Genomic DNA, 25,178 nt, shown 5'->3' on the forward strand with positions numbered 1-25,178 from the left:
CGTTTTCACATAAATTGGCAGACATAATGTTTCTGTAGACTTCTGAATTCATTCTGCTGCTAAATCATGAGTTATCATTGAAGATGAGTGAGTCTATTCCAGAAGACCCTTCCATCACAAGGCTTCACGGAAGAGCTTGAAAAGAATGTTTCTGTCAACTGCTTTAACTGATTTGAATGCAATTTACATAGGTGAAACCCAGGTCTCAAACCAAGAGTAGGCATTCAAAATAATTAACACAACCTTGTACCTTATCACTTGAAATAAAAATTGGTGGGTTAAGGTGCTACATTCTAAGTTGTTTAACACATCTATATGTATATATCATAAATTGAAAGCAGTTTGATCAATTGTATCATGTTCATGTTTTTATATCTAAATACTCCAACATTTATGGTTAGACAGAAAAGAGAAAGACATCATTCTAGTTTTCCTTGTCACAGTAGCCTTAGGCCTGCTCATTAGGGATAAATACAAACAAAGTATAATATTAATCTTGAATCTTTGTATAAATGTGTATAATGTTAACCTTTAGGTACTTGTTGCAATATTTTTGATGTTCTGTAAATCTGCTTTGAGACAATGCCCATTGTTAAGTGCTATATAAATAAATTGAATTGTCTTTTGCTACAACCAGGACGTGCTTTCCGCTGCCTCAAGTTCTGTGAATTTCTATCTGGAGCTTATAACAAAAATTATACAAAACATATCGTTGCACAAACACAAGAAATATGTTTATAGAAACTTTGAAATGTCTACTAATAAAATTACAATGTTTGCCATTTAGTGCAACAGTGCAAGACAAAAGACCGAGCAAACAGACAATACAAATCACTACAAGACAAATACACAAAATGCACAAAAAAACTGACCAATGTGCATAATGTATATTATAACGTACATTGTGCAACTAGAGCAATTATAAACATATGCAAACTTAAGCAGAAGCAGCAGTTAGATCTCACTCACTCACTCATTTTTTAGCGCTTATCCGAACTTCTCGGGTCATGGGGAGCCTGTGCCTATCTCAGGCATCATCGGGCATCAAGGCAGGATACACCCTGGACGGAGTGCCAACCCATCGCACATCACACACAATGGACAATTTTCCAGAGATGCCAATCAACCTACCATGCATGTCTTTGGACCGGGGGAGGAAACCGGAGTACCCGGAGGAAACCCCCGAGGCACGGGGAGAACATGCAAACTCTGCAAACACAAGGCGGAGGCAGGAATCGAACCCCGACCCTGGAGGTGTGAGGCGAACGTGCTACCCACTAAACCACCGTGCCCCCCCAGCAGTTAGATGAGGTATTGAAATGAGGTTTGCAAAAACCTTTGAGTAAGTGATTTATACAGTACAGTGCAGTGTAGTCACACAGTTGGGTGTATGTGTTCAATATAGCTCAGTTCCGATTGTTGAGTCTGATGGCTTGAGGGAAGAAACAGTCTGGATGCAAGGGCCCGAATGTTATGGTAATATTTCTCAGATGGCAGGAGGTCTGATGTAAATAAACATCTCTTTAGCTTTGTGAATGTTCAGATACAGGATGTTGGCTCTACACCAGGTGGTTAGCTCTTTCGCCTCCTCTCTGTATGCTGACTTGTCATTCTTACTGATGAGACCCACCGTGGTCGTGTCATTAGTGAACTTAATTATGTGGTTCCAGCTTGTGCCTCATGACAAGCCTCTCAAAGCACTACATCACAATGGGTGTGAGTTTGACGAGACGATAGTCATTGATGTAGGACACTGTAGACTTCTTTGGCACACGGATAATGGTGGTTGACTTGAGGCATGTACGAACAATGGTGCTACTCAGGAAAATGTTGAAGATGTCAGTGAAGACATCCGCTAGATGTCCTGAACATTCCCTGTTGTCTGGTCCAGCAGACATACAGTACGTGGATTAACTCACCTTGTAGACAGAGGAAGGTAAACCTGGATGCCCTGCCACATGTGCAGGGTGTGTCTTGTTTACAACCCAGTCTAGGGTTGAGCCGCACAGAGTAATTTGATACCTTTATAAATTGGCAAAAAATTTCTTGGTAAGGGTACTTGTATATATTATTTATTTATCTCTGAAAATATACCAACAACAGTACAAGCCAAAATAATAAACAAGAAAGTCTAATAGTTTGGTAACTATTCTTACCTGAAAGCAAATACAGTGGGATTTCCCTGACTCCCTACCAAAAAAACACACATGGGAAAAAGGAACCCATTCCCAAAGAAAAAAGGGCAAGCAAACCCCTACTGCCAGTAAAACAGTGAGCAATATTTACAGTGATAAACAACCCACTACTAACATCCACCCACCTTCTTCTTCCTCTTAAAAATAGCAGAGCAGTGATGAGGTCATCGATATGGGGCAGGCCAGAAACTCTGGCCTGGAATCAACCTGCACATAGACATGCACAGAACACAATCCCATCCACCAAATCAACAAAAGAAAAAAAACAAAAGCAAACCTTAAAACATCAACTCCATGATAAGGAATCAGCCTTTGGCACTAACACACAAGGGGAACATCATGGGCTCACACTCAGCATAGCTAACCCATTTTCCGGTAAATAATCAGTTTCCTGATTCCTAATTGCACTCTAAGAAGGGTTTACCCGATATGGGTGTTGTCTAATTGGTTTATGATCACCCACATCAATGCCATGTTGAATGACTATAGTAAAGATGGCACATCAGCAGACAGTTTAGGAAATTTCTCTGGCAGCCGCTGTAAGGCTTCAGAGTACCCCAAATGAAGGGAAGAAATGTAGTTCCTACCAACATGCAATTCATCAATTTCAGGGGAGTATTCAGCAGGAGAAATCTGCCCATCTACGTAGAGAGTCATGACTGATGTCACAGCTTGGGAAGGTTTACACTCCACTGGTGAAGGCCAAGCATGATACGATTTCAACAGATTAATGTGACACACACGGGTACTACTGTACGTCTATGACCAGGTGTACTGAGAACATAGTGGGACTCAACTTTTGCTTCACCTCATAAGGTCCAGAAAAAACGGGTCTAGAGAGAGGATCCAGGCACCGGTAATAGTGCCAGCACTAGGTCACAACACAAAATGAGCGAGAGACAGCCTTACGGTCATAATGCTCTTTCATAGCCACTTGTGAAGATCACAATGCAGCCCCTGCCATTTCTCTTGCCAAGTCTAAACGCTCACAAAGAAGTCGAACATCCTTCACAATTGTTTGTCCCAAAGGGGGAGAAGACTTAGTCAACCACTGTTCTTGCAGGGTTTTCAAGGGACCTCTCAAAGTGACCAAACCACGTCCGACGGGCTTAAACCAAAAGATTCTTGCACCACATCATGTACAGCAAATAGTAAAAGAGGCACCCCCTCATCCCAATCCTTACCGGTTTCTAAGGATGGTTTTAAAAGTTTGATGAAAGTGCTCCAAGGCACCTTGCGACTCTGAATGGTAAGCATTAAAAAGCTGGTGAGAAATCTGTAATGTGTGCAAAACTTGTGAGAACAGCCATGATGTAAAATTTGTCCCACGATCGGTTTGTTTACACTTAAGGAGTATAAAATGTGGTGAAAAGGGTCTTAACTGTTTTTGACTTAAGCATATGCATAGGGAATGCTTCGGGGAAAAGGGTGGCAGCACACATTAAAGTCAGAAGGTGAGAATTACAAGAATGGGTTTTAGGAAATGGACCAACACAATCCACTATGATCCTTTCAAACGGGCCTGTGCTGACTATGATGGATTTCAGGGGATCAGGTTGAATAACCTGAATAGGTTTACCCACTAACTGACATGCATGACAAGTCCTTCAATATCTTACATCACCTTTATACCAGGACAATAGAAATAACACAAGATATGCTGATGAGTCTTATGGATACCTGCATGTCCAGAACAAGGGTGATCATGAGCTAAGTTGAGAACAATTTCTAGGGGAACTGGGAACCACCACATGGAATTTTCCAACCAAGGATCATCATAACTGGGAGGGGACCATTTCCTCATCAACACCCCATCTTCAACATAATACCTGGTCTGCCACTGCTTAACATCAGAATGATTATAGACAGACTCAAAACACTGTCCTAAAGAAAGGTCGGCTTGCTGAGAAGCCACTTACTGATCACGAGACATGGGCAAATCTACCTCAGGGCCAGGATAGATATTTATCTCATTTGTCATGTGGATGTTATCACTAATCTCTTTACAAGGTTCCTCCTGAGATAGGAAGGATTTGGACAAAACTTTTTTAAAAAATTTGTTGGGCCCGTGTCAAGACACAGAAAACAGTGCTGGTCACTAGCTTGAGAATTAAGAGTCACAGGTTTGGAAACTACTCCAGGTAAAAAGAAAACTATTTTTAGCCATGTCATTACCTAGAATGGCTGAAACTCCTGCAACTGATATCTCTCAGTACTCTTACAGACTGTTTTACATTGCCATTACCGAAGGAGACATAACCTGAACATACAAAAGAGATAAACATTGGCTCAATTAGGCAGGGACTCTCAGAGATGCTTTTGAAAACCGCTACTGCATTAACCTTTTTAATCTCTGCCTGCTGCTTAGTTTGCCTCTACTTTAACACGGGACAGTTGGCAATGACATGACAATAGCAACAGGCACGAGACCCAGCTGAGGAAATAGCCATGGTTCCAGTTTTATTTGCGGGCTTAAAGCAATGTGCAGATGTATCTTTGCGAGATGAGGGTGGACTAAACACAACCTTATTTCAGTCAAGACCACTTTGTCAATGAAGGTTTATTGCGAGCATACAGTTAGTGTAGGAGGGATGGTTCTGTTCTGGGAGAAATTTTTCCCATGCGCCTGTCTGTGCGCATGCAAGGACGGGGCGGGGAGTCAGCGCTGGGGAATGAATAGTCCCCCCGTTACATCACAGTATCACAACCGAAGTTGTGTGAGGCATTTGTATCTGTATTTGTTCAGGGGGTAAAAGTATTTGTATTTGTATTCGAGTAAAATTCAAAATAGGTGTAAAAATCCATTTTTTTGCGTTACACTTCTAATTTACGCAATAGTGTAAGTATTCTTTAATAATAATAATTAAGGATATGCAATATTGATTGATGTTTTTGAACATGTAACAAGGAACGTCAACAACTAATAAAATACCAACAACTAATAAAATACCACTGTGAACATTATGAACCCCACCACCACCCGTCCTTGTTGGAGGATGCTGAACAGACAGAATAAAAACAAGTAATACTTCAAAAGAACTGTTCTTCTTCTGAAAGAACTTCTTTCTAATGCACAGAATTTCAAGAACTAAACTTTATCAACCCCTGACTGGGAGATCTGGCAGAACAAAAGTTGTATTCTATTTAATACTAAAAGATACAGCAATGCTATTGTCAACTGTCTGCCAAAAAAAAAGACAGGTTTTTTTTTATGTTTTAATTATTTTTTTATTTATTCTTTATGTTTTTAATTTTTTTTAATGTTTTATGTTAACCATAACTTAACCATATTTCACTTGGAAGAAGATAAATGCTTCCACACAGAACTTGAGCAAGTTTTTTTGGCTGGTGGAGGACCAAGAGATGGCTCAGCAGCAGCCACACTCTTTTCATCTTTTCAAGATGTAGCCTATAGCCTACATGTTGCTGCCTGCAAAAAACAGAGTAACTTAAACGTACCATATAACTCCCACAAGTGCATACAATTCGACACAACTACACAAGCATTGTTTTAACCTTTTTAACCGAACGTTAACGTTACTCTGTCAACAGCCTACTACTTAAATACCGAGCTAATAGAGCTACTGTACGTAAACTGCAGACGTCAATAATGCAGCGTAATGAAATAATCTCCCGATCAAACGCCGCTTCCCGACAGTTACGAACTGCCTCCGGAACCCAGTTAAGGTACAAAAATCTATTCAACAAAAATAGTGATGCAGTGAAGTATTTTTTCGCTCAGCCGAGCCATCTCTGTTGCTGTGTGAGCAGCCTGTGTCAGTCACCTCTTTTACCCCCCAACCCCCGACTCCTGAACATCACTCACTCACTCATGCGGGCTGCACTCTCATGAGAAAATGCAGGTTTTTGATATAAAAGTTTTTGTTCCCGAATACAAATATTTTTTTAAGCATTTGTGCGAAATAAGTATTTGTAAAAAACACGCTATTTGTGCCTTTCCGAATACCGTATTCGGGTTCGGCTCCACCCCTAATATATACATATATATATATATATAAATAAAAAACAGAGGGTGGGGGTTCAGGCGAGGGGTTATGGCCGGAGGAGTCGGGGACAGAGGAGGGTGTTGGATCGCAGCAGCGGCGATGCGTAGGTGCGGCTCGAAGGCGAGGATTAAAAGGAGAGGAAATTACAGAAATCGTGCCGGATTGCTGCGCCTCATGGACAGCTGATTAGCAGCTGATGCAGCTAACTACATGGCCTGCCTGAACTAACGCAACTGCTTCCAGGAATATCAACTCTTTAAGCTGGTCAAAATTTCTTACCCCACTAGCTGAACACCATTTATCGAGCAGCATTCAATGTAGTGTCTATTCTCTCAAAAACTACAAAGTAAGCATCAACTTAATCTTCATGGAATACAGGCACTAAACCAATAGGTCAGATAATATCAAAGGCAAATGGACTTATTGATGAAGACTTGGCTGGAGCGGGCGGTGGCCTGGAGCATTCAGCGGCATGTCAAAGAACTGAACTTCCGTGGCAGCGGCACCAGCTTTCGCCGCTGAACTGCCAGGTCAAGCTTTTTCCCTTCAATATCCAACTTCCGTTCACGAACTCAAGAGCTCTTAGGGCACGTTCACCCTGCAAGTCTTAATGCTCAATTCGGATATTTTGCTCAGATCTGATTTTTTTGTTTGGCTGTTCACATTACCTTTTAAAATGTGGCCTATATCAGATACCAGTGTGAACTGTTTTCTGTTTCGAACTGACCCACATGCGCAAATGAACAATAACAATGACGTCACACGCAGCTGCGCTAAAGTTGGCAAGGTTATAGAGGAAGTAAGCATTTTCGCTTTTCTTTCAAAATGTTTGTATAATGGCAGCCGTAACATTAATACTTTTGCCTGAATTGAAGTATCTCCCCATATACTAATTAGGTCTAACACCTCACTCTCCCTCCACTGACTTGCTCCATCACTGTTCTCCATTTTGTAGGCGTAGTCACGTTTGTTACTCGCCGGCGCATAATTGTGACGAATGTCGATGTAGATGGACATAAAAGTCCGCATCAAATCCGCCTTGGTTGTTCACACTGCGGCCACATTGGAAAAAAAATCAGATTTGGGTCTGATTCAGGACCACATATGGAAGTGGTCTAAATCTGATTTGAAAAAAAATCAGATATGGGCTAGATTTGAGTGTTCACACTACTCCTGAAGAAGTCTGACCTGGTCACTTGACCCCCCCAAAAAAATCAGATTTGGACCACTTTTACCTGCAGTGTGAACGTGGCCTTAGTCTCTACTTCAAGCTCTTTTAGGGCGAGCTGCCAAACCGGACCTAACACACCGGCCTGAGGCTGTGCAAGTTCTTACCTTTTTGCTAGCTGTCCAGCAAAACTGACACATTGAAAAAAATCAGCAATGAGGAGCAGATCATCCTTCCTGCACCTATCAAAAACTGCATAAACATGATTAAATCAAATGCCATGATAACACAGACACAATATACCAACACACTATACACTGAATATAAAGATATCCCAGATGAGACCAAATCTGTTACGACCGTCTAGGGTTGAGCTGAGTTATAGCTCGGGATTCAATGATTTGATACCTTTATAAATTGGCAAAAAACAAAAAAGAAAATACACAAAAAATAGAATTGCTATATTTTCAAAGATAAACAAGAAAAGAAAAGAAAAATATAGTGGGACTTCCCTGACTCCCTACCAAAAAATAAATAAATAAAAAAAAACATGGGAAAAAGGAACCCAATCCCAAATAAAAAAGGCCAGCCACACCCATACTGCCAGTGAAACGGTGAGCAAAATTTACAGTGATGTGTGTATGTATAAACATACAAAGATTGAACCACAGCAACAAGGGAAAACCAAGCTCAGAATCAGAAACAGGCAGAAGTCAAAACCAGAACAGGACCGATCACAAAACACAATAATCTCTCTCTGCCCTAAACACCCCACTACTAACACCCTCCACCTGCTGCTTCCTCTTTATATAGGAGATTAGTTATGAGGTCATTGATAGGGGGCAGGATCAGGGCAGGCTAGGGCAGGCTGGAAACTCTGGCCTGGAATCAACCTGCACACAGACATGTACAGAACACAATACAGTCCACAAAATCACAGGTTGTAACACTTTGCTGTCCAGGAAGTGGCTGTGGATCCTCGGGGCATGTGCATGATTTGCCTCTTTGATGGCTTGAGACAGTTTGGGCCTTCTTGTACTTAGACCTTTATTGTTCCCTGCTCTAAAGGCGAATTCACTAGACCCCAGCAGAGCATGCACCTTTGCAGTCCAAGTTGTGATGGCCTTGGAAACGGTCAGGTCATCAATGCACTTGCCAATGTAGCTGATACCATGTACTCATCCATGTTGACAAAATCACCGTTGGTTTCAGCCTCCCTGAATATTTTCCAGTCAGTGCACTCAAAACAGTCATGAAGAACAGAGATGGCTCCTGCTGGCAGGATTTTCACCTGCATTAGAACTGGTTTAGAGCATCTGACAAGTGGTCAGTATGCTGGCATTAGCATAACAGTGATGTGGTCTAATTACCCAAGGGATGTTTGTGTAAACAATATCCAGCATGTTTGCCCCTCTCTTACAAATTCCACATGCTGATGGAATTTAGGGAGCCCAGATTTGAGATTTGCATGACTGAAATCTCTGCTGTTAAAAAACAGTCCACAGATATTGTCCACAAATGGCCCCATAGAGCTCACATAGTGCCTCCTTAGCCTAGCGCTGCTCCCAAATTCATCTCCTGTACAAACATCAATTCAATGATGACCTTAGTTAAGAAATTAAACATAGTTTCCTTTAAAATCTTTTAAATGATATCTTCTTTACTTTTACATTTACAAATAATTTACTGTAATTTATACTTTTACATTTACAAATAAATCTTGTGGCTTAAAATTATAAAATGACATGGACAAGTATTACAAACTATAAATACCAAATTATAAAATATACATTTGAAATAAGAAAGAATAAACAATAATCAGAATTCGTGTATCGATTCATCCAAGCGGATTCACGGATTCGTTCCGAAAAGAACCGATTCTCTCATTGACTCGTCATTCCCTTTGCTTTCCTATGCGCGGCGTCCTTGGTTATTCCGTTATGGACTAAAGCCCCATATCCACTCCGCCTACACAAACCGGGGCAAAAAAAAAAAGCGGTGCGGAGTCTCGCTGCATCCGAAAAAAGGGAACAACAGGGTAATTCCTAATCGTCAAACGATGATATACGGCGTATCGGATGCACCTTCGGTGTGAAAACTCAGCAGGAGTGTAAGCTAATATCTCAGCTCAGCTATAACAAGCGAGAAGATGGCGAACGATTCTCCGGCTAAAAGTCTAGTGGATATAGACCTCGCCTCTCTGCGGGTATGTACAGTTAGCTTTAGCCCCCTCTCCCCGGCGTCTGCACGGCTCTTATTCCGTGTGTGTCGCCTCCAAACACCGCCTAAGCCGTGTATATAAACGCTCAGCAAACCTTGATTTGTTGTGTGTTTGTGTGTTGTTGCTGAAACGTGTGAATATGTTGTGTAGTTGCTGTGACTCGCCCCGGTCCGAGCCGTCCTTTGTTTGCAGAAAATAAAATCTCTGCCCTTCACATTTACTCGTTATTTCTGTACACGATTGTGTGTGTTGTGTATGATGTGTGTGTATGATTCAGATTATGTGCGTCTCTTTTTCAGGACCCCGCTGGGATTTTTGAGCTGGTGGAGGTGGTGGGCAATGGCACATATGGACAAGTATACAAGGTGAGTCTGGGCCTCTAGGCTTCCTCTCTGATATACAGCTCATTTATTCCAGTTTAACGTTAAAGTCACTGTTTATATCCACTAAGTCCCAGTGTGAATTTTCCCAGCTTAGTACTGTTAGCTTTGTGTTAGTGATGGTGCACTGCTGGACTTAATCCAGCTAGGATTGTCAGGATCAGATGGGCACTGCCCTATATTTCCACTCCACAGGACTGGACAGTAATACCAAGCCAGATAGCGGGGTAAAAACCGCCACCGTTCTGTATCGTGCTCCTCTTGTGCTGGTGATAGGTGTGATCATCTCTGCGCATTTCGTCTTTATTTGCTCACTGCAGCGCAGCACAACACGGCACAACTGGAGCAGGGCAAGAAGGCATTACAAACCATTAATGCACCACCTTCGGATGGGGTTCTTCCGCTTGTACACTGATTGCTCCTTGTTTGTCAGTGTGACATCACATCCTGTCGGGAAGCCGCCATGGAAAGTGAACACGCCGTGTGTGTGTGTGTGTGTGTGTGTGTGTGTGTGTGTGTGTGTGTGTGTGTGTGTGTGTGTGTCAGATTGAATAAAGTGCAGGATCTTGACAGGATCCCATCCCTTAGTTTTTTTTTACATGGTCAGGATATATTTTTGTCTCCTACACCTGAGCGTCACTATCCAGTATTGCAGAGTAAAGTGTGTTTTATCTCACATTTTAATTTGGCAGCATCAAAATGTAAAAAAAATGTAAATCAAAATGAGCTGATTAAGGTACTTGCAGCTATACGATTAAAATTTATCATAGGTCCTTTACTCAGCCTTTGAAACTGATTTAATATTTTCCCTGCAAATACAAACACTCCCAGTATTCACAGTATGGAGATGAGGTTTTATGCTCTTGTGTGGTGGTGTATAACAGACTCTTCCAAAGCGTTAATTGTTTTGTGGATTTATGTGCTATTTAAATAAATATGGAGCTTATTTGAACAGCCAAAAAACAAGCTTTCCCAATATTTACTTACAAAAAGTATGGAATTTAGTCTGTAATTTTCTTAGTGGAAGAGAAGAAAATCCAGACAGATAAAATCACAGCGGTGTAAGTGATGGATTTACTGTAGCTTCCCTGTTAATTTCCGATTAGGGCTTTTGCCCATAATTATTTTTTCATGTGTGTTTGTATTTTACTAATTAAGTACACTTTAGGCTTACAGAATACATCAAATGTTAATGTGTCATGCAAGAAAATGTAAAAGTAGAAAACATTGTGAAATACAGAATTCAGTACTGAAACTGTACTGTAGACATTCTAGTTCTTTAACACCACAATGTCACCTTTAACTGCAGTGAAAATACATTTCAACTCTTAACTGCTGCTGAAAATAGCAGGGATGAAATGATGCATTCTGTTATGAATCAATTCCTTTTACTATGTCCATAATTCAATTCTCAGAAAATTTGAATGATGAAAAATTATAATTGAAATGATTACTTTATTTCTGTATAATTAACAAAGTATATTTGTGTTCTGCATATAACTAAATACATCAAGCTACAATATGGTTAACCATACCTTAAATGTCTAAATTCTCTGAAATCCCAAAATTCGGTTGAATATACGAAGTCTCAGACCCACGTGAACTTGATCAAGCTCCAAATTTGGCTAAAATGGCTGACATTCCACGGCCTCTTTCTCTGGCAGCGTCAATCTCCAAGGCGAGGGGATGGTGTGCTTTTGAGACTTGTTATCACATGGTTATGTTGTTGGTCATTTCAAAAGTGCTGCTGATTCCTGGTAATGGTGCGGGCGCCTTATGACAGAACCTGATCATATGACCAGTTTGCTCTTTATACTTCAGATCTGTGGAATGTGCAGGTTCCTTACTATAAAAAACAGTTGCAATTGCTTTACATGCATAATTAATGGAAGGCTGATTTCCACAATTAGCTTATTATAGCCTTATTTTTGCTATGCATGGTGCATCATTACACCTTTAATAATTAATGACAAATCCTTCATCATGTACAGTGATAAGCATAACAATAGAGTGTTAAGCAGCTAAATCCAGGTGTGAAATGAAAAAAAAGTGCTGTGATGATATTGTCTAATAGTATAATAATAATTTTGGCAGATTATTTTAATCCTATCTTTGTTTACTTTTGACTAAAAACAAATAACGTTTATTAAAACCAAAACCGTGACACTGTGTACATACATGTGCAGTGTTTGTGAGTGTTAATGTATAACTATGTGAAGACCTTTTTTAAATTCCAATTCAGTTTATTCAATCAGCTTCACAAAAGTATAGAAACAGCAAAGAGAATAAAATAAATAAATGAATACATACAATTAAAGTTTAAAATTAATTATAAAATTAATTTCAAATACTATATATATATATATATATATATATATATAGTATATATATGTATATATAATATATATATATGTGTGTGTGTGTATGTATGTATGTGAGTGTGTGTGTGTGTGTGAGAGAGAGAGAGAGAGAGAGAGATATAGAGAGATCGATCGATCTATATTTTATCTCTCTCTCTCTCTCTCTCTCTCTCTGTGTGTGTGTGTGTATATATATATATATATATATATATATATATATATATATATATATATATATATATATAAAGCTTAAATGCTTAATGTTAATTCTCATAAGTCTCCATCATTAGCCCAGATATTACATCTTTAACTATTGCTTAGATCTCTCATGTTATTATAAATTTTATACCCATGATTTTGAACTCTGTGGGCTTAGAGTAAATATCATATTAATAAATTAATATAAGGTATTATTCAATACATTATTTAAATTATATTTTAGTATTATATTCAACCTGCATCACACACACAGACAAAGTGACCTGTATGTCACAAAACATTAAGCCTTCATCTGCGTGTGGGGGTGGGGATGTGCGGTCATGCACCATATGACTCCATATCACACGTTTAAACAGTTTGATTCCATTGACATCCTTTCAAAGTGGTGAGTTATTCATGTTCGTTTCATGGGAAGATTAAGTTACACCAAAGGTTATATGAATACTAATTATCTTAAGAGAAATGTATTGTTTTGAGCTTTATATTAGCTTATCTTATTGTAGGACTTGTGATCGTGTAAGTTACATTTGATGATTAGTTGGTCACATGGATATAACATGTCTGTAAGCTATTACCTGTGCTAGGAACTTAATCACATCTCAATCTAAAATCTTGGCAGTGAACAGTCAGTTGTTGAAGTTTGTGTTGGGAACAGGAATAAAGCGTTTTGGTCAAGCAGGTGTTGTGTTGTGTTCATGGTAGGTGTGGTTAGTACCTACCAAAAGTGCTCCAGTGAAGGACAACCAGTGAATTAGTGACCGGGTCGACAGGACTCAAGGTTCGTTGATGCACGTTGGGTGTAAAGACTAATCCGTCAGGTCTGTGGAATGAGGTAGTCTAGTGGTTAAGGTGTTGGAAGGTAGTGAGTTTGATTCCTATGTCTACCAAGCTGCCACTGCTGGGCCTCTGAGCAAGGCCCTTAACTCTCAATTGCTCAGTTGTACAAAATGTAAGTCGCACTGTATAAGGGTGTCTGCTAAATGCTGTAAATGTAAATGTCTGATCCCACAGAAGAGCTACTGTAGCACAAATGGTTGAAAAGTTGATTGTCCTTTTTATAAAGGAGTCACAATCCACAGAGTGTTCAAGCTTATTGAGTCTGGAGCTTTGTAGCTGCAGAGCAATCAGAGTGACCAGTCTGGCACTGTGACAACAATGAAAGCTCCTGCAGTGGAAACACGAGCATCAGAACTGGTGGCCTGACCTGTTCTTTTACATCATATTCTTTTGGTAAATTTGACTGACAGTTTGTACTCTTCCTTCTTACTCTTCCAACAGCTCCTAACCTCTCAAATCTTTTTCTGTTGTGCAGCTTGGGATATCTTGAATATAAAATATTCATAAAAATGCACTCATGCCCAGTTGCAAGCATGCAAGCATCTAGATGTCCTGCGATGAACTGAAGTCCTACCCAGTGTGTTGTCCCCACCCTCTTAGCTCACGCCCAGTGTGTCGTCCCTACACCCTCCCAGCTCGCCCCAGTGTGTCGTCCCCCCACCCTCCCAGCTCATGCCCAGTGTGTCACCCTCCCAGCCTGCCCCAGTGTGTCGTCTCTCACGCTCTTAGCTCACGCCCAGTGTGTCGTCCCCCCACCTTCCCAGCTCACGCCCAGTGTGTCGTCCCCCCACCCTCCCAGCTCATGCCCAGTGTGTCGTCCCCCCACCCTCCCAGCTCATGCCCAGTGTGTCACCCTCCCAGCCTCCTCTTAGCTCACGCTCTTAGCTCACGCCCAGTGTGTCGTCCCTCCAACGTCCCAGCTCACGCCCAGTGTGTCGTCCCTCCACCTTCCCAGCTCACGCCCAGTGTGTCGTCCCTCCACCCTCTTAGCTCACGCCCAGTGTGTCGTCCCTCCACCCTCTTAGCTCACGCCCAGTGTGTCGTCCCTCCACCCTCTTAGCTCACGCCCAGTGTGTCGTCCCTCCACCCTCTTAGCTCACGCCCAGTGTGTCGTCCCTCCACCCTCTTAGCTCACGCCCAGTGTGTCGTCCCTCCACCCTCTTAGCTCACGCCCAGTGTGTCGTCCCTCCACCCTCTTAGCTCACGCCCAGTGTGTCGTCCCTCCACCCTCTTAGCTCACGCCCAGTGTGTCGTCTACCCACCCTCCCAGGTTATGCCCAGTGTGTCACCCTCCCAGCCTGCCCCAGTGTGTCGTCCCCACCCTCTTAGCTCACGCCCAGTGTGTCGTTCCCCCCACCCTCTTAGCTCACGCCCAGTGTGTCGTCCCCACCCTCTTAGCTCACGCCCAGTGTGTCACCCTCCCAGCTGGCCCCAGTGTGTCGTCTCCCACCCTCTTAGCTCACGCGGAGTGTGTCGTCTACCCACCCTCCCAGGTTACGCCCAGTGTGTCGTACCCCCACCCTCCCAGCTCACGCCCAGTGCATCACCCTCCCAGCCTGCCCCAGTGTGTCGTCCCCACCCTCTTAGCTCCCGCCCAGTGTGTCGTCCCCACCCTCCCAGCTCACGCCCAGTGTGTCGTCCCCACCCTCCCAGCTCACGCCCAGTGTGTCGTCCCCACCCTCCCAGCTCACGCCCGGTGTGTCGTCCCCACCCTCCCAGCTCACACCCAGTGAGTCGTCCTCCCACCCTCCCATCTTACGCACAGTGTGTTACCCTCCCAGCTCGCCCCAGTGTGTTGTCTCCCACCCTCTTAGCTCACGCCCAGTGTGTCGTTCCCCCCACTCTCATAGCTCACGCCCAGTGTGTCGTTCCCCCCACTCTCATAGCTCACGCCCAGTGTGTCGTTCCCCCCACTCTCATAGCTCACGCCCAGTGTGTCGTTCCCCCCACTCTCCCAGCTCACCCCCAGTGTGATGTCCTCCCACCCTCCCAGCTCAAGTCCAGTGTGTCACCCTCCCAGCTCGCCCCAGTGTGTTGTCTCGCACCCTCTTAGCTCACGCCCAGTGTGTCGTTGTCCCCACCCTCCCAGTTCGCCCGTGTGTCGCCCCCCCACTCTCCAAGCTCACGCCCAGTGTTTCGTTCCCCCCACTCTCCCAGCTCATGCCTAGTGTGCCGAAGCTTGTCCCAGCGTGTCATCCACCACCCTCTTAGCTCTCATGTCACCAAATCACTTCAAATTTATTTGATGTTTTGCAGATCATGGTCATTATCAGTAAAAGAATTTTTAATTCACATGGATGGAAAACATGTCCTAGATATTTTCAGTGGTAAATCTGAAGCGGATGGATGTTATATTATGGATTTTATGTTACTTCAAAATGTGAAAATGGCATCAATATTATTCCATAAATTGACCTGTTTCATTAGAATCAGTGATTAAATGTGTCAGAGGGCCGTTTCATTATTTAGGTTTCTAATTCAATATTTATTTGTTGTATGCATCATACATCTAAGCAGACTCACCAGTTAGCCTAGGCTTATCAAGCTAACTAACAAAAAAGACCACAACTTTATAAAGAGCTAAATATAAAGAGTTAATTTTTTTCTGTTTTTTATAGAATATAGATCTCTAGAGAATGACTTGCTACAATTTCTACCATTGTGACTTAATAGGTCATATTCTGTTTCCTACATTTACATTTACAGCATTTGGCAGACGCCCTTATCCAGAGCGATGTACATAAGTGCTTAAATCTCTAACACTGAATACATTAATGCTGGTTCACTAGGTTACATACTTAAGATAACATGAGTTTAAAACATTTGTTCAAAGTTACAATGAAAAAGTGTCAAAGTTTTTTTTTTCCTAGAGCATAGACACCCAGACGAAGCACTTTGGCTTGATGGCAGGTTGTGGCTCATTTGCTAAAAGACTTTTAGTAGTAGTGAGAGCATTAGTCTAACCACAGGAAAGAGATATCTTCAGAGTAAACACAATATTATTACTCAGTTTCTCACACACACACACACACACACACACACACACACACACACACACACACACACACACACAAGCTCCAACAGCTAATATCCAACACATGAAAGATGTTTTGTAGGAGATTAATACATGGTGGTGGCACTATTACACCTACCATGTTTTCTTCATTGCATACATTGTCAATAGTCAAATATTTATGTACCTATATAGTAAGGTATTAATTTAGCTTTCTAACCCCCCACGACCACCCAAAAATAAATAAATAAATAAATCTTGCATTAGAGGATTGACTTCTCAGTTGTTTCATGACCACAATTAACCAACCCTAACAAAAGCAGTAGGTATGGCCAAAGGAGGATTTACCACAAGAAGCATCTTGTAATGTATATTGTGGGATTTTAAAAAAAAAGAGGCAATTTTTAAGAAAAAGCCTGTGCTGCTCTATAATATGCTGTGGACAAAAAAGACAGTGGATCAGTGGACAGTGGATCGAACCATCCAGTGGATCTGTTTTCTCATTTTTATCCATGATGTGATGGGGAAAAACAGCAGGATGAATGGACTGTGCTTCACTGATTTAAGGCAAATAAGCAGATTGTTCAGCATTCATCACAATTCAATCAGCTGAGCTAATGATTAAGCTGCATTTCACTTGCGTGACTTGAAGGCTTGCAGAAAAAGACTGTAAAATTTTTTGCAGATGTCCATTAAAATATGTGTTAAAAACGATAAATTATCATTGTTAGTTTGACCAGTAAAAAGCTGTCATTTCTATACCCATCACCTGTTTCCTACACCCTGCCCTCAGATTAAAACTGACAGAGATTTAATATTCATTACATAGTAGGTCCAGTATACTGGACTTTGTCCGTGTCCAAATATTTATGAACCTGATTGTAAACATGCATGTACTATCAAACTTCTCTCTGCAATGGCGAGAGACAAACATTTAGAAGAGACCATTTCTGAATTCTTGGGGACATGAATGTATCTCTCTGTCTCTCTCTCTCTCTGTCTGGCTCACTCACTCATTCACACTCTCGCGCACACTCACTCACTCACTCACTTACACACATGCACTCACACACACACTCACTAAAACTCACTCACACTCACTAACTTACACACTCTCACTCACACACTCACTCATTCGCACTCACACACACTCACTCACTCACTCACTCACTAATTTACACTCACACACACTCACTCACTGTACAGTACATACACACAAACTCACACTCACATACACCCTCTCTTTCACACACACATGTTTTATTGAGTTTTTTGACTGAGACTGGCTCCTCTTTTTCCTCCTCCTCTTCCTGGATGTGGGCCGGCTGTCAGCTGATTGAAACCACAGGCTGTGATTGGTTGTGGTGCAGTGTGTATTTCTCCTGTAGCTAGGCAGACTCCTTAACTCCCAAGAGAACACAGGCCTAAATTCCACTATATTCAAACTCAAACACACACACACACACACACACACACACACACACACACACACACACACACACACAGCATTTACTGTCACATTTAATAAACACAGGTGAATGTTTTCAGTCAGCTCAGGCTTTGAGCATGTTAACATGCATTATGACTCTTAACCAGTCATCTTTATAAATGTCCAGTGTTTATATGCTTGAATGTTTATTTGCTTCTTTGTGAGATGCACATGGTGTTATAAACATATTTTACTCTGGTGCTCTAAGCAGACATCTCACACCGTCTCGGCTCGAACTCTCCGCTGTTTTCTGCATTTACCTTTTTTGACTTTGTAAAATGATGTGATCTTGTTTTGACAAATCTGTCTCTAAATCTTAGACACACAGAAGGCAGATTTGCCCAAAGGAGTTTTGATGCTAAGTATTTTTGACTGAAGGAGTCCTTATCTATCAGCATAACACACAAAGTTTCTAAATGTTCTTGAACGGAAATTGGTGAAATTAACTGTATACTGTTACTTTCAAAGCCTGCCATCAGATCAATAAGGGGGATATTACGGTGCAGGGGCTTGGTGTTTATTATGTTTAGGGTTAGAGGTTCGATTTTGTTCTCCTGACATGTTCTTGACTTGTTCTCCTGTTTTTTTCCCCCACAGTCCAAAGGCATGTGTTGTAGGCTGACTGGCATCTCTTTATTGTCTGTGGTGTTTGAATGGGTGTTTGTGTGACAGAGAGATTGTGCCCTGTAATTAGACTGCCATCTTGTCTGGATGTACCCAAATTTTTCTGGGATAGACTCCAGGTTCGTCACGACCCAGTAGGATAAGCGTTATAGTAGGGCTGGGCGATACGGCCTATAATGAAAATCCCGTTTTTTCCCCAAAAAATCGATTTACGATTTAAATCAATGTTCCTATATATGTATATATATATATATATATATATATATATATATATATATATACACACACACCTGAGACAGATTCCAAGGGACCGTCTGCAAAGTGCAAAACCCGAAAAGCGAATACTCTAAAACTATACTATTCTATACTATAACTTCACTGTAATACACACTGTACTGTCACCAAATTCAGCTCACACACCACTGATGTCCTGCTAGTTATACTACAACACATATTTGGGGGGAATGTCTTGTTTAATTTTTATGATTTTTCATATAAAAAAACAGTATAGTGTATTACAGTGAAGATACTGACATAGTATTCGCTTTTTGGGTTTTGCTCTTTGCAGACGGTCCCTTGGAATCTGTCTCTTAAGTGTTCGCACATAGAGACTTATGTATTTTGTCTACCACGGAGAAAAGCTGATTTTGAGGAAAATTGGGTTATAGCTGCCTCTCTACATTACTATGATAGAAAAAGAGGTGTTATTTGTGTAATAAGAGCGTTTAGCTCAGGAGTTATTGATTCGGGAATCTCAAATCTGTGAATATGTGGCCAACTTTACTTAAGTCGCAATACACAACATAGAGTATATGAGCCCAGAGGGGAACGTCAGCGGATGTTAAAGAGAAAACCAATTTTCATTCAAACAAATTGATGTAAACTACACATTCGAGTTAATCGATAACATCGATTTATCGCCCAGCCCTACGTTGTAGAGGATGGATGGATATTAAGGTGCACTGTTTGAAAACTGAAGAACACAGAAGTATTAATGTTGAACAGCAACAAATGGAGGGTCTGGTAATTTAATTTATTCAGTGGCACTTTGTTACAACAATGCAGTTGAGCTACTGACTTCAGGAAAACTGGCGATTACATGGAATTCTGTTCTGCTGGTATTTGTTGCATGCAGGCATAAAAAACCGTTAAATGTCAAGCTGAGAAAAATAATGACGGCCCAGTATTTCTGGCATAATCTGCATAAACTTTTCAATCTCCAGGTCTTTTACTTGAGTCAGACTCAAGACAGTTATCCGGCTGAAAAAGTATTGTTGAAGTGAGGATAATCTCAGAGCTTATAGCTATGAAGCCAGTCCAGTGCCTAGTCATGGTGGTCAGACCACATCCTTGTGTGCAGTTTTTTTTAGTTCCAGTGAGGAGTGGTAGCAGCTACAGTGTTTATATACAGCTTTTACAGCTATTTAAAAACATTAAATAAGGCAGAATTGATATAAAACTGGTCATTTGATTTGAATATGTGCTAGGCTTCCATACCAACTGGTGCTTATAGCTGGTACAATGAGCTCTGCTACTTTTATCCAGCTATTACAGCTGCAGAAAAAAATGGGAACAAATAACTGGATGTAGGAAGTACATCTCTGAGACAGAAAGGATTGGAATGATTTGAGCCTGTCATTTTTTTGTCGTTTTTATCACGATAGCAGATCTTATCTATCTCATTTCAAATGCAGCTTGTACTGAAATCATGGTACTGTGTCTCTGAAAATGAGCAGCTGTGTGAACACTGAGTTTGTGCTCAGTTTATTTCCCCACCTGTAAACCACACAAGAGTGTTTAAAACCCTGGACCTCATGGCAGCTTATTAAGGTTTATAAAGGATTTCGGCAACAAGGAAACACATTTCCACAGATGTTTCTACTGACAATTCCTGATACTTCTGGTTGTCCTCCTGTCTACAGACTGCTTCCCATCGTGTTCGACGTCATGATCCTGCTCATATAGAGAGCTCTGATGGATAAGGCTGAAGGACGCTTATCGATTATCGACGTGTAATGAAATTGCCATGGCTTGTCGAATGGTTTTGACGTGACTTGAAATTCACGTCGAATCAGCCTGCTTTCTCGCTCTGCTCCTCAGCTGCCCCGCTGTTGTTTGTGTCTATGGTAACGCCTCAGAGCTATTTCAAGCAGAGGTGATGGTGTGAATTAGCTGTGAGCTGGAAGTCTTCTCACGCTCCCTGGTGTTTGAGTTCAACTCCTTTATATGTTCTGTTCACTGCAGTTGAACAGTAAAGTAATTATAAACCAGTTGCATCGGGCAAGGATTTGAAAAGATTTTTAGATCTTTTATTTTTTAAAATAAACTCAACATAAACAGAATTAAATGATCTTTTTCTTTTATTGTAAAAATCATCTCTGAGGTTAATAAACTGAAAAGTCTTTCTTATTGTGTTAAATGGCCAGTACGTGTAACAGAACAATGGTCATTTAAAGAGCTGAGAGTAAAGTTTTTAGTATTTCCTGAAAGATGCACAAGTTTCGATCACCGCAGTTATTTAATCAGCTGCTGCAGACCAAGAGCTTCAGTTAATGTTCACATCAGACTTTGGAATGAAGGAAGTGTATGACCTCTGGGAATTTAAGTGCGGTATAGTTTCTTATATTACATTATAGTATGATTTGAGTATTTCAGATGCCGCTGATCTGAGATTTCACACAGAATGGTGCAGATGACAAACAGATCTTACTGTATGTGTGGAGGATCTGCAGGCTGAAACATTGTTGATGCGAAGATGATCAGACTGGTCTGAGGAGAATGATCTGACTGGTCTGAGTAAACAGGAAGTCTGTTTACACACTCACTGTATAAACATAGTGAACAGAAAAGTAGCTCTGAACTCACAACACATCAAACCTGGATGTGGATGAGCTACAGGAGCAGAAGAGCACATCAGGTACCTCTTCTGTTAGCCGTGAACATTGTGCCCATGATGGCACGCAGATTGTGGAAGCTTCACCATCTAAAGCCAAATCTGCATTGAAAGTATGTATAGTCATGGAGAGTTTAGAACACACACACACACACACACTTGCGTACACACCCACACACACATTTACATACACACTCTTCACAACTCCCCTTTTTTTGTCTTCTGTTCTTTCTCTTTGTGCTCCTGTCTCATGTTCTCTCTCTCTCTTCCTCTTTCTCCCTTCCCCACATGAGTGGTTTTTTGTGGCCTCATCTCCCTGCCCCCTCTGTTTCACCGACACGGTTAACTCTTGCTGTGCTATGCAGTCTGCCGTGCTGATGTGTGGGTTAACAGCTGGAGGATGAACAGGAGCTGGTTAAAAAGGTTCAGCTCTATTTATAGCTGTGCTGCTGAGGGACTGTAGCTCACTGTGGAGCAGGACGCTCCTTAAATTTCTCACACACACACACACACACACACACACACACACACACACACACACACACACACACACACACACAAAACAGACAGACTGGTCATGCTCGTGTGCACGTTACACCGATAAGGACGTGTATAAGAACATCGCTCATAATTATAACAATAAAACGAAGCAATTTGCACACGGTGTTAGTATGTGGTCAGTATGTTTATTAGAGGAAGTTTATAAAATATTTGTATGTTGAACTCTAGGTTTTGATGTTTTTGTGTTTACTGTACAAATGATCAGCGCTTCAGACATTCAGTGACCCCGGAGGTGTTCATTAGACCATAATGACATCTCAGTCCCTCTTTATGTGCACATGTGTAAACAGCACACCTTTTATAACTGGGACCGGGTTAAATCCATTCTTGCTGTAATTTCAATGTCATTTTGAACCTGTTTGTAGATGAATAATTGCGTCTTCCTAATAGACACGACTATTAAAAATTAACATGAACTAAATGAAGGTATGAGGAGAGTTTTATTCAAGCTCACAGAAAGGGCTTATATTTCTATTACAGAAACACAGAAAGGTCTTGACCCTAATCTGCAGAAAAGCTGCAGCAATTTTGATAGACTGGCTGCTCCTCAGAATATCGTGGCGGTTGCCTGATTTTTGAGATCACAATTGCTGGAGGAACCAAACGGTGGCACTTTGCTTGCTTCTCTCCATGCTTCTGAGGAAAGCATGTCTCTGGACTGGGGAGGAAACCGTACGCAGAGGCATGGAGAGCCCATGCAAACTATGCAAAACCCTAGTTTTGCTTTCATATTGCCATTTTAAAGCTGACGTCACCTTTTTTTTATCTTCATGCAGGGTCGGCATGTCAAAACGGGACAGCTGGCGGCCATCAAAGTCATGGACGTCACAGAGGTAAGAAATAAACACATTCGAGAAATGAAGATCATTGGGACATTGAGGATAATGTTTATTGTAGAGCAATTCATGTGTAGAAATAGGGCTGGGCGATATGGCTGAAAACTGTATCACAATATCAGTTTTTCATATCAGTCGATATCGATAATATTGATATTTTTTATGACCCCTTTAAAATAAGTACCAGGAGAAAAATATATTACATTTATTTTATATTACATTATTTTAAACGTAACCTTCCTCTGATCATAATCGCCAGTTATTAAGACAGAAATGTCAACAACCAGGAAACTTCAAATAATTATAATGTAAACATAAGTCTAAAGTCACAATGAACACTTAACTACTATCTCTTAACATTTAAGGTGCAAAATGAAAGAAAATGGAAGAAATGCCTAATAAAGTGTAATAAAATAGTGCAAAGTGTTAAATATAAACTAGAGAAACCTGAAAATTTAGTGCACGTTTAGTGCTAGGAAGTTCACAAGCTGTTCACCTTCTGGTGAATAAAGTGTTTTAAAATATGTGCAGGGTTTTGTAAACATAGATAAAACTGAGGTAGACTGAGATTAGGGCTGTAGCTATCGAATATTTTAGTAATCGAGTATTCTACCGAAAATTTAATCAATTAATCGAATAAAATGGATTTTTGCTTAATTAAAGAGCAATATTAAATATACAAGAGAAAATAAGACGGGTCTCTTAAAATGAACAGCTACAGTATTTTCCACACTATAAGGCGCATCTAAAAGCCTTAAATTTTCTCAAAAATCAGCCATGCGCCTAATAATCCGGTGCGCCTTATGTGTGCACCGAGTTCAAAAAATCTGTACAAATGGTAAGCGCTCCGCTTGATTGACTGTCGGACCATTTCCCGCAAGGGACGTAATACATACACTACGTATGCTAGCAGCGATAAACCATTCAGAGGACATCCGCCATGGCTCCGGTAGGTATAACTACCGGTATGTTGCAAAACATTTGTTTCTTCCTAACCATTATGTGCTCCACACTCCAGTCCAGTAGGTGGCGGTAAATGCACCTTAAGTTGGTTTGCCATCCGCTAATAAAAATCAGATGCTTCAAGGCACAATTCAAACAATCAGTTACCCGGTTGTAAATGGGAATAGAGCAGCTGCGAACGAATTCAACATCAGTGAATCTATGGTTCGGAAGTGGAGGAAGCAAGAAAATGTACTGTGCCAAGTTAGGAAAACACAGTAGATGAGGACTTTGATGGATTTGTGGGAGAAGATTGGCGCAACCAAACTTGAACTGTTACATGATTGGCTGTTAGCGTGTCACTCCCTATGTTGCTAGGTTACCAGAGAGCGATTGCCTTTGGTAATGCAACCAAACTTGCTTTGCAACCTCTGTTTTCTTTCATCCATCCATCCATCCTCTACCGCTTATTCGGGGCCGGGTCGCGGGGGCAGCAGTCTAAGCAGGGACGCCCATACTTCCCTCTCCCCAGACACTTCCTCCAGCTCTTCCGGGGGAATACCGAGGCGTTCCCAGGCCAGCTGAGAGACATAGACCCTCCAGCGTGTCCTAGGTCTTCCCCGGGGCCTCCTCCCGGTTGGACATGCCCGGAACACATCCAAAGGAAGCATCCGAAAAAGATGCCCGAGCCACCTCAGCTGACTCCTCTCGATGTGGAGGAGCAGCGGCTCTACTCTGAGCTCTTCCCGAGTGACCGAGTTCCTCACCCTATGTCTAAGGGAGCGCCCAGCCACCCTGCGGAGGAAACTCATTTCGGCCGCCTGTATCCGGGATCTCGTCCTTTCAGTCATGACCCAAAGCTCATGACCATAGGTGAGGGTAGGAACGTAGATCGACTGGTAAATAGAGAGCTGAGCCGCAAGGCGATCTTCACCACAACAGATCGGCATATCGACCGCATCACTGCAGAAGATACACCAATCCGCCTGTCGATCTCCTGCTCCATCCTTCCCTCACTCGTGAATGAGACCCCAAGATACTTAAACTCCTCCACTTGAGGCAGGAGCTCTCCACCAACCTGAAGGGGGCAAGCCAACCTGTTCCGACTGAGAACCATGGCCTCGGACTTGGAGGTGCTGATTCTCGTCCCCGCCGCTTCACACTCGGCTGCAAACCGTCCCAGGTCCTGAAGGTCCTGATTTGAGGAAGCCAGCAGGACAACATCATCTGCAAAAAGCAGAGACGAAATCCTGTGGTCCCCAAACCGGACCCCCTCCGGCCCCAGATTACGCCTAGAAATCCTGTCCATATAAGTAACGAACAGGACCGGTGACAAAGGGCAGCCCTGCCGGAGTCCAACATGCACCGGGAACAAGTCTGAGTTACTGCCGGCAATGCAAACCAAACTCCTGCTCCGGTCATATAGGGACCGG

At 41.8% G+C, this 25,178-nt stretch overlaps 1 protein-coding gene across 18 annotated transcripts in view; it reads left to right on the forward strand.

The window, feature by feature from the left end:
- The first annotated feature begins 9,262 nt into the window (after positions 1 to 9,262).
- LOC113646215 (mitogen-activated protein kinase kinase kinase kinase 4-like) overlaps positions 9,263 to 25,178 on the forward strand; it is a 54,878-nt gene continuing 38,962 nt past the window's right edge. For 12 of the 18 annotated variants that reach the window (XM_047815451.1, XM_047815453.1, XM_047815452.1 and 9 more), the window contains exons 1-3: positions 9,265 to 9,576; positions 9,891 to 9,956; positions 22,744 to 22,800. In XM_047815451.1, coding sequence (XP_047671407.1) covers positions 9,520 to 9,576; positions 9,891 to 9,956; positions 22,744 to 22,800 — 180 coding nt within the window. In that variant the 5' untranslated portion in view covers positions 9,265 to 9,519. Of the gene's footprint in view, positions 9,577 to 9,890; positions 9,957 to 22,743; positions 22,801 to 25,178 lie in introns of all 18 variants that reach the window. The other 6 variants (XM_047815455.1, XM_047815456.1, XM_027152302.2 and 3 more) reach the window with 2 other exon arrangements.

Source organism: Tachysurus fulvidraco, chromosome 6 (assembly GCF_022655615.1).
Source record: "Tachysurus fulvidraco isolate hzauxx_2018 chromosome 6, HZAU_PFXX_2.0, whole genome shotgun sequence".
Classification (NCBI taxonomy): domain Eukaryota; kingdom Metazoa; phylum Chordata; class Actinopteri; order Siluriformes; family Bagridae; genus Tachysurus; species Tachysurus fulvidraco.